Below are 10,315 nucleotides of genomic sequence, written 5' to 3' on the forward strand. Positions count from 1 at the left end.
ATCCATCCATCCATCCATCCATCCATCCATCCATCCATCCATCCATCATCTTCCACTTTTTCCTAAGTCAGGTCTCAGTGGCAGCATCTTGAGCAGGGAGGTCCAGACATCTCTCTCCACAGCCTCTTCCAGCTCTTCTGGGGGGACTCCAAGGTGTTCCCAGACCAACTGAGAGACATAGTCTCTCCAGCGTGTCCTGGGTCTTCCCCGGCGTCTCGTCCAAGTCAGACATGCCTAAAGCACCTCCCTAGGGAGGCGCCCAGGGAGCATCTTTCCCAGATGAATCACCTCGTCTCCTCTTGACAAACACCTACGTCTGTGTTTTCATGAAAATATTTCTGAGACGTTTTAAAAACGGTTCTGGAGGCGTGACCGATCTGACGAACACGTTAAAGCCGAGCGTCCAAATCACTCGCGTGAGATCAGATCATCCTTTTCTGCTTCCTGCACTTCTGTCGACGTCTTTGTTTTTCTGAAACAGAATCAAACACGATTATTTTTTCAGCCTGAGGCTTTATCATGAAAACACACAGAAGTGTGTGTTTGTGTAGCGCACTGTGGTCACACACACACACAGATCCCTGGCTGCTGTTGCCATGGTTACACTCCAGCTACTGGTTGTCCTCCAGAACACCAAGAGATGGAGGTGTTTGTGTGCATTTATGTCCGTGTTTCCAGGTAAGTTGAATCAGAGCTCTCTGTGGTTCAAGTTCGCAGACCACCGTCGAGTTCTGGGATCAGAAAAACACCCAGTCTACGCAGACGGATCCATAAAGCAGCATGGGTACCGTCAGACTCCAGAACCCTCAGTCTGACCACATTCTCCCAGAACCTGGAGGAAGGACAGAATCCTGATGGACAAAAAGTCTCGTCAGAGAACAGACTATGGTTTTCACAGATTTTACCATAAAACGTTCAGTGGACAGTCTGATGATGTCACCAACTTTAACTCTTTTGTCCACCATCTGTCCTCTTCTTCTACGGTTTCTTCAGTTGTTCTGTCTCCGTCCCCCCAGAGTGTCTCTGCTGGTGTCTCCTCTCAGAGGTCAGAGGTCAGCTCCAAAACTCCCATTGACTTCCACTGTCTGAGCTCACAGAACAGGAAGTGAAGGCTCCTTTTAACTTGTCATATCTCCTCCAGCAAACAGAACCTGTGGTACCATCAAACAGAACCTGTGGTACCATCAGAACCTTCTGCTGCTCACGGGCCAAGTCTGTTCTCTTTATTACCCAGCATGCTTTTCTTCCTCCTGTGTTTCCATCATGGCTGCCCCACAGAGTCTTCATGTCGGGGTCATGATGTTCAGGAGGATTCAGTCAGAGGGTCGGGAGGAAGCAGGAAGAAGACCGAACCTGGAGTTTCAAAATAAAGCCCAGAAGATGCCTTCAGAATAAGAGTCTGGTTATGTCAGAGTTCAGAACAGAGGAAGTTCTGTTGGGCTTCAGAGAACAAGGTTCATGAATGTTACTGCGTTAAGATGTCTCGATTTGTAAAATGATCAGACTGATCTCGGATCACGGCACCAACACCGCATCATGAGTCCATGAAGACTCCCTCCACTCGTCCCGCTAACTCTCATATAATCTTCTCAGTCTCCCTTTAACTCTTTACATTTCTTTGGGGAAAAACCATCCACACATTTACCGTTGTCCGTGTTTTTAATTTATTAACCTTTTTGGGTGCCGTCGATTAACATTTTTTCTGTAGTCAGGATTTGTTCAGATGCTCTCATATCTTCAGTGACTTTACTTCACTCTCGTGTTCCTGAGGGGGAAACGGTCCAGTTAGAATAAACTGACAATACAACTTACGTAAAAATATACCGTGACGATGTTAAACCCCCTCCCCCCCAACATCTTCCCCAACCAGACGTCACTACAGAGTCCCGTCTTGAGTCCGGTCAGACAGAATCGTTTTGGTTTGGATGCAAAGAACAAAAAGCCACTTGTAATGTGAACAAGTGAACATCTAGAAGCTGCTGCACATGCATGCAGGCTGCAGCAGCAGACTCCACGGGGCCGACTGCCCGAGGTTTGTCCCAAAGCAGGACGTCGTTAGCGGGTCGTGCTCCTGCAGCTCGCTCCTATAGAATCTAGCAATTCTACCACAGATGGAGTTAAATACATATATAAATAAAAATAATACAAGAAATGATCAGAATAAATCTCCGTCCAAAGAGCGAGACTCGACTGAAAACAGGTTTTCAGCTACCGGGCCTGCGGGTCCGGTGGGCTGGAGGGTCCTCACAAAACTTCAGACTGGAATTTTTTGAATTTGTCAAAAAATATTTTGGGGTGTAATACTAAAAATGTTTTGTTTGTTTGTTTATTTTTGTCTAAAATTGTCTAAATAAATATGTTGTGACTTTTTAAAAACTCAAATGTGGAGTTTTTTTATTTATTTAACAAAATACCGTTAAAGAGTTAATTTTTTAAAAAGACATTTGAATTTGATATTTTATTTCAAACTGAGGTGGCTCTCAAAAACTGACGAGTATTTTCTAGAAAAAATATTAAAATAAAATATTTCTGATCAGTTAAAGAAGGGGATAGTCCTAAAGTTAAAGGGAAATAAGAGTTAAAGTTAAACGTCTTCAGAAATAATCCCGTGTTTTATAAGATATATAATTTACTTAGAAATTGATTTTTCACTGTCGACTGCTGTTGCAATGGGAAGTCCCGTCATATAATGTTTGGTGTTATTGTGAAGCTCCAGGGTTAGTATTTTTAAATACAGGGCTGGAAGTCCTGGTGACATCACTCGTTTTTAAACCAACGCTTCGTAGTCGGGGATAAGTCTTCAAATTTCAACAAACTGCGCGTCGTCCTGAAGCTTCTGAGACGAAGAATTAAAAAATAAGAACGTGAAGTTCTGAAAAGTCCAAAGGAGTTCAGACGCTACAAGAAGACAGCAGAACCAAAGTGATGAAGAACACGTTTTAATGAGTGCACAGAGCATGCATCATCGTCATCATCGTCATTTTCATCACTGTCATCTTCATCACTGTCATCTTCATCACTGTCATCTTCATCACTGTCATCGTCATCGTCATTTTCATCACTGTCATCATCGTCACTGTCATCATCGTCACTGTCATCATCATCTTCATCACTGTCATCATCATCACTGTCATCATCATCTTCATAAAGTTTTACATTCAAATGGGAACAATCCGATGTTTCAAAGATCAACTCAAACTGTAAGTCCCATGCAACACAGACACCGATACAGCAGCAGAACCGGTACAGAACCCATCAGAACACTCAGCTGACCTGGTTTGGACCTTCATTTTACCAGGTAGAACGTTTGAGAACCTGCTCCTGGGTGAGGAACAGCTAAGCATCATGCAGAACAAACAGAAGACGAAAGGAGCCGTTTGTTCAGGACCCGGGCGTCTCTGAGTCACTGAAGAAAACAAACACGATTTTCACCAAAAATCACCAGACACCAGTTGAGTCCAACAGAACCACAGACGGCAGCCTCGGTGGCTCAAGTCTTAAACCCAGAAGATCAGCACCAAATATGTCTCGACCAATCAGAGAAGAGCGCACAAACACCACGAGCCAACACTACGGAAACGGAGCCATCACAACACAAAGGCAACAGCACACCGGTCCAGGAAATGGACAACAGAGACCCAGTCCTGAAGAAAAACATGGTCCGCCCCTTTAGTCAGTATCAGGACAGAGCCAAACTGATCTGGTCTTTTCCAGGTTCTACATCGACCCGACTCGAGCCCAAACTGAACCAGAACACACAGCAGTTTCTCTAAAACGTCGTCAAAGGCCTCAGAGAAGGACCTGCTGCTGTCCGTCAGCCTGCAAGGGTCAAAGGTCATTTCTAATCTCTCTGGAGTTCATCATTCTAGAGAGAGAAGTGGAAAATATTTCAGACAGCTGACAGTCTTCACAGCAGGTTCACCCTGAAGGTCAGACCGTGCAGTGCAGGCCTCAGTCAGCAGGTCAAAGGTCGTGACTCCATCAACAACACGGCAGCACAAAGTAAGTTCACCTGAAGGAACCACAAGACATCTGGACCAGAACCAGACCCAAAGACAGATGTTTACCCAGAATGCACTGCAGCAAACAGCTCCTCCCAGCTGTCAGCACGGTGGTGGAGGTTGATGGTTTGGACTCGTTTGTCATGGTGGAATCTGTTGTGTGTTTTGTTCCCTTGAGGTTAGATCTGAATCATTTTAGAACCTGGTAAAGACCGGATCAGGGTTTTATGTCCTGAACACCCTGGAACTGACTGAGGTGGACTGTCTTTGTACAGCACTGCAGAGTTCTGGTTCTGCTGTTAGTAAATGTTCTGATACTTTTCTTTGTGCTTTGATCCCAGAATATTTACTGTACGAGTTGTCATGGAAACTGTCCAACATCTTGTCAAGGTGCACATCGTCTCTCAGAGATTCGGTGAGGACGTCTTTCCTGAGGTCCGGTTCACCATTGCAACTGAAGTCCAACTGTCCAGATGGAAACAGTCCCCTTTTCTGTCCAGGTGTTCCTTAGTCCAGGTGTTCCTCAGTCCAGGTGTTCCTCAATCCAGGTGTTCCTCAGGTGAGGTGTTCTGCTGTCTCAGTGTTGTGTGGTGGTGTTGAATCGTATCAGCATAAGGCTTTTATTCTGAAAGGTTAATAAATTATTCTTTAAACCTCCGTCCCTGCAGACTCTTATAATAGTTCTCCTGTTCAGTGTGGTTCCGGATCTCTCGATCCAGCAGAACCAGAGCTGTTTTGCGTCTCATGGCCATCTCCCTGCGCTGAGCCTCGGCCGACATGTCCACCTGTGGGTGAGGTGGTGCTGGGCGGGGGTCGATGGCGGCAGATGGCGACGCTGATCGGCGTGGACCAAAGCTGCTGCCGCGGGCCGACGAGTCTCCTCGGTTCCGCTTGTTAAGGTCATAAGAGTCTCGTGGGTCGTCTCCGTTGGACACCATCACCCAATCCCAGGAATTTCCATTACCTGCCAGGGGTGAGGCCTGTGGAAGGGAAGGGACTTGCACAACAGGATGGTGAGGGGCATGTGCATCCACTGTGATGATCCCTGGGCCTTCCCGTTGGTTCTCAGAGGGGGGGCGGTAGAGTGGGGAGTCTACAGTGGAGGAGGTGCCGGAGCAAGTGGAGACGGTCTCTGAAGAGGAGGAGGGAAGGAGGCCCTGCTGCTTCGACATGGCGATGACCTGCATGAGTCGCGGCTGGTTGGCAGCACCACGGCCCGATCCCTCCCCACCTGCCTTCTCCCGGATGGCGATCCACTTGGCCCGAGTCACAGCGCTTTTTGGAGACACTGGTGGGGGACCAGCTTCTGGGATCTGTGGAGGTCTAGGTGTTACCACAGCTTTGGCACCCCCTGGAGGAGGTGTAGGGTTGCGACTTGAGCTTGACCTCACAGTCTGGATTGAAGGCTGGTATATCGGAGCCTGAGAACCTGCGTTGTCCGTTCCAACAGAACTTGCTTCAGAACCATCTTCACTGGGTTCCTTCTCTTCCCGGGCTCCCAGGCCATGAAACTCCATTGACTTCTGCTTCCATTCTGTAACCAGCTGCTGCGACCGCATCGGGTCCAGAGGTACCTGCACCGCCTTCAGACGACGCTGCACAGCTTGGACCGGCTGAATCACCTGGACCGGCTCATCTGGTGTGTCTGTGGAACACAGAGCTCCGCTAACATTCATGCTAGCTCTGGGCAGCGTGTTACTGAAGGTCAGCATGGTTTCTTTCCCCATGGGGCTCCGAGGGGCCAGTAGCTCAACGTCTACGCTTGCCCTCTTCAGGCTCCCCATGGAGCCCTTCTCCCTCTGCAGTGACCCCAGGCCCTCCAACCGGTCCATGGGGGCCGGAGCAGCCGCAATCTCGTCGTTACTCTCTGAGGCTGAGGCCGGGCCCTTGTTATAGACTGACTCGTGTCCTCGCTCTGTCAGTGCACGCAGAGGGTCTTCCTTCGGGGGTGGAGGGGGCAGAGCCTGAGTGACATCATCAGATGACTTGAAATTAGCAACAGCATGAATCGCCTGGGGGAGGAAAATCATATCGGACATTAGAGAAAAAGTCACCAGAAAATGTTCACAACTACTTCTTCTGTTACCGCAACAGGTGTATACTGACATGGTTTCCATGGCAACGTGTGTATACTGACATAGTTTCCATGGCAACAGGTGCATACTGACATGGTTTCCATGGCAACACTTTTTTTTTCCTGCTATTCTACGGTGGAACCAGACGTGTTTCCCCCCCCACCCCCCACCACCCGCTTCCCTGCTGCGCTCTTTTGTCCTGTGAACCTTAAAAAGCCTCTTTTTTCCTGCATACCTGTTAATTGGAAGGATCAGCTGGTCTCTCAACAAAATCGATCAACTTCTCCCGACAGGAGTCCGGGTAAGGAGGACCCTCTGAACTCTCTAAGGAACAAATTGGATTCATGATGACGACTAGATTCTACTGTTAGGTTGGTGGAATCTGGTTGTCTACAAATTCGTGTGGAGGTGTTGAAGCTCGACAGTGCTCGGACTGAATGTGGAGCTGTGACAGGGAGTTGGAGCAGCTGTTATCAGGACTGTGTTCTCCCTGGCAGCACTCATGAATGGTGGAATAATCTGGAGAAGCTGTGAGCTCGACTTTTGGAGTAAAGGATCAATTCGGCTGTTTTGGAGTTTCCATCAGAGAATATGTACCAGCAAGACTTTAAAGGCAGAAACAACAATTAAGAGTTCTGCCTGACCCAAACTGTGGCCTTGATGCCGGACTTATCTCAACTCCTCCTGGAATGTTCAGAAAACATCAAAGATGCTTTCACTGTTTCCTCACCCCTCCCTCCCCCAAGAACATGTGACAGAACCTCAACTGAGCTGAAGATGAACGTCACCTCTTATCTGGACAATGGCTGAGGGGGGGCTCTGGACTATGCTACGACTTTCCCTTAAAACTTCAACATCTTCACGGCCTGTATGTTCATGTATAACGTCTGTTTATGTTGCTTTGCTGTGGGAGGTTTTTTTGATGCCTCAAATCGTGCCCTGTCTAGGACACGGTGAGAGATCTTTTTTTTTTATACCGTCTCTCCTCAGGTTTTCTTTCCTTTTCTCATCTAAGCAAAACATTATTCTGAATAAGAATAAGAGGCCGCGCTGATTATTTTAGCCGCAGCTTCGTGCACTCTGCCCATCTTCGGACGACTGTACGGACATATTCGCGTTGTATCTCGGTGCAATGCCAATAAAGTTTATTCTGAACATGTGTATACTGACATGGTTTCCATGGCAACAGGTATACACTGACATGGTTTCCATAGCAACAGGTGTACACTGACACAGTGATGTTGCCATGGACATGAAAACCGGTCCACTGTTGTCATGGAGACGTACTTCAGGTGCTTGAACTCTTATCTCAGGTCAGATTTCTGTCAGGCAGGTGTGTGTTCTCACCAGGTACGCAGCAATAAACGCTCCAATCAGGAAGCCCACGTAGACATCGATGGGATGGCTGCGGTGCTGTGTGATCTGGGTAAGGCCTGAAAGTGCTGCTGCAATGGCAAATGCAAACACCAGGACCGGTTTCAGCAGCTTGGTGCTGTCTGAGATGGTTGAGTTAAAGTACATCTGAAACAGAACCAAATCAGAAGATCAACAGCTTTACCCATCAGGACTGATCAAACCCATTTGTCCCTGAACATTAGAAGCCCCATCTACCTGGAATATTGAGCATGCCTCAGAATATTAGAAGCTCCACGTCAGAACAAAAACCAAAACATTGTGTTTGTTAACACTTACAGACACATAAACAGCAGCAAACGCCGACAGAGTTGCATGCTGGGAAGGAAACGTTCTCCTGACAGGAAGAGACAAACCAACAATTAATGTTCCGTCCCCACCAGTCAGACAACCCAAACAGGAAGTGACATGCACACCTGGCCGTCATGATGGCGTGCTGGTCGTGTCCCGAGCAGATGTCTTTAGTGATGTAAGTGTTCTGGTCACATGACGCACCGGCCAGCGTGTAGTTGGGTTTACAAACGGTGAGGAAAAACGGGGCGTGGTAACCTGTCGCCAGCTGGATGATGTCAGTGAGCAGCGCCGTCGCACAGAGGCCAAACACATGCACGCCTGTAAAGACAGACAGGTGGCTGGGTCTACAGATAGACATGTCTACTGGTGTACAGGTGGACTGGTCTATGGGTTCTCAGATGAACAGGTTTATAGGTGGACGGTGCAGCAGACTCATACCTACAAATCGGACTGTCCTCCTCAGGAACGAGTTGAAACTACAGCCTCCAGCGTTAATGCTGCCTTCAGATCTGTGGATCTTCAGTCGGGACTGCAGGCAGTAGATGGCTCCTTCAACTAGCATGATCTGATCCACAGAACAAGGAGAGGTGGAGCAGGTGGAGACAGTTTATCAAGCCCTAGAACAGTGCAGTGGATACCTGACCCCAGAATTGTTTGAAGTTCCAGAGGTCTTGCTCTAATCCACATAAAGACACTGATCAGATGGTTTTAGCTGGGTTTACATGGAGGTCTTCTGCAAAACCTTCACTTTAAGGTCGAGGGGAGTTCTTCCTGTCCAGCTCTTCCTCGCCTGTTTAAGCTAACTGTTAGCATCCGAAGCTGACAGCCAGTTACATCTTCTGCTGCGTTGGGGACTAACATTTCGAAGCTAACAAGTGGAACGCCAATGCCCTCTGATCTCTGAGGGACTTGAATAGTGAATGTTTGTAGTTTTAGAGATGAGTGTTTTTCTGGACTTGAACTGAACAATCAATAAATTGAACAATCAATAAAGGATTAATAAAGTTCTATCTTATCGTATCTTAACAGGGGATGAGTTACACAGTGGAGAACAACAGAAGTAGTTTTTCTTCTTCTTGTCCAGCAGCGCAGAGTGACGAGTCCTGGAGAGTGGAGGGAGCAGGTCTATCCACCACCTGGAGCAAAGGAGGAGCCAGGGAGTGCCCAGTGGTGGCCTTGGCTCTCACATTAATTTTCGGCCACCCCAGTCATCGGAAGAAATAATATTTTTGATGAAATACCAGACAGCGTGGTTTCCTTAAATGATGGGGTGACATCTTGGATTTTGCCGTGGTAACACAATTTTCGATAAGAACCTTTTTTATACGTCTGGATGCAGCCACTCACCAACATGAAAGTCAGCACATTGCTTACTTTTCAAATGATCACGCTCAGAACGTGCACAGGCGGATGGATCGATGGTATTTCCAATTCCCCCTCTTCGCTCCGTGACGGGGAACAATAACTTTAATAGTGGACGATTTGTTTTGCTGTTTTTTGTTTGGAGGACGACTGCGCAGGATGCTACCTTCACCTTCTGTGGACCTGGTTGTTACTGCGGTTTAGCTGCTACTTACTTACCTTGATTCTGTTTACACCCACAGGTGACGGTCTTCAGTTCACCCTCAGAAGAAGCGTCAGGACATTTGAGTCAAACTGTCAGTTAAACATCGTTCCTCTCTATCCGTCCTGGACAGAGAGGAACAATGGTTTGAGAGAGGAGTAAAGGAGGCCATCTTTGTGAAAAGAAACCGTCCATCATTAAACAGGGGTGGAGCCTCCAGGTTCAACTGTCCCCCTCTTACAATGCTGTGATTGCTAGTATCACTCAGCCCTCTGTGAACAGTAAACAGCCATCAGGTGCTAATGATCCATTGTTAGGCTGATGGTCCTTCTTGAGCATGTGATCAGCTGGTTCTGGTTGTCAGCAGCAAACTGGTTGATCCACTCTGAGAAGGTGCTATTTAAGAGACTGAGCTGAATACAGCTCCTCAGACTGAGGAAGTCCTCTGGATGAGAGACGAAACGTTTCTACATTTTTTTGTTGTTTTGCTTTGTTTTGTTTTTTGAATGTCCAGAGGACCAGATTGAACTTTTTTAGATTTTTCTACCTGGATTATTGAGCATGCATCAGGATGTTTGACCACATTGGTAACAAATGTTGGGTAGGTACCGAAGCAGCCGGACCGGCAAAGGCGAGGCTCAGCAGCATCAAGAGCGGGATCAACTCATCTCCTTCATCAACATATGGCATGCTGAGATCTCTGTCATGGCAGCGAAAACCCACTTGGGCCGGCTGCACCACGTCCGTCAGCTCCAGGAAGTACAGCGACACCATCGAAGAAGCCACAATGGGTAACTGCAAACAAGCAAACATCATCATGAGATTGATGAGAGTCAGACGGCAAGTCACCAAATCCGTCACCAGGTCCGTCATAAGGTCCGTCACCAAGTCCGTCATCAGGTCCATCATCACGTCCATCACCAGGTCCATCATCAAATCCATCACCAGGTCCATCATCAAGTCCGTCA

The 10,315-nt window shown here is 47.6% G+C and overlaps 1 protein-coding gene across 1 annotated transcript in view; it reads right to left on the reverse strand.

The window, feature by feature from the left end:
* Window positions 1-3,943: 3,943 nt before the first annotated feature.
* plppr3b (phospholipid phosphatase related 3b) overlaps window positions 3,944-10,315 on the reverse strand; it is an 8,713-nt gene continuing 2,341 nt past the window's right edge. Inside the window, exons 3-8 of the mRNA XM_037674422.1 lie at window positions 9,957-10,142; window positions 8,222-8,348; window positions 7,906-8,101; window positions 7,769-7,826; window positions 7,424-7,597; window positions 3,944-6,013 (exon numbers count right to left, since the gene is read on the reverse strand). Of these exons, the coding sequence (XP_037530350.1) occupies window positions 4,643-6,013; window positions 7,424-7,597; window positions 7,769-7,826; window positions 7,906-8,101; window positions 8,222-8,348; window positions 9,957-10,142 (2,112 nt within the window). The 3' untranslated portion in view covers window positions 3,944-4,642. The remainder of the gene's footprint in view (window positions 6,014-7,423; window positions 7,598-7,768; window positions 7,827-7,905; window positions 8,102-8,221; window positions 8,349-9,956; window positions 10,143-10,315) is intronic.

This window comes from Nematolebias whitei, chromosome 3 (assembly GCF_014905685.2).
Source record: "Nematolebias whitei isolate Nwh7 chromosome 3, NemWhi1, whole genome shotgun sequence".
In the NCBI taxonomy this organism is placed as follows: Eukaryota; Metazoa; Chordata; class Actinopteri; order Cyprinodontiformes; family Rivulidae; genus Nematolebias; species Nematolebias whitei.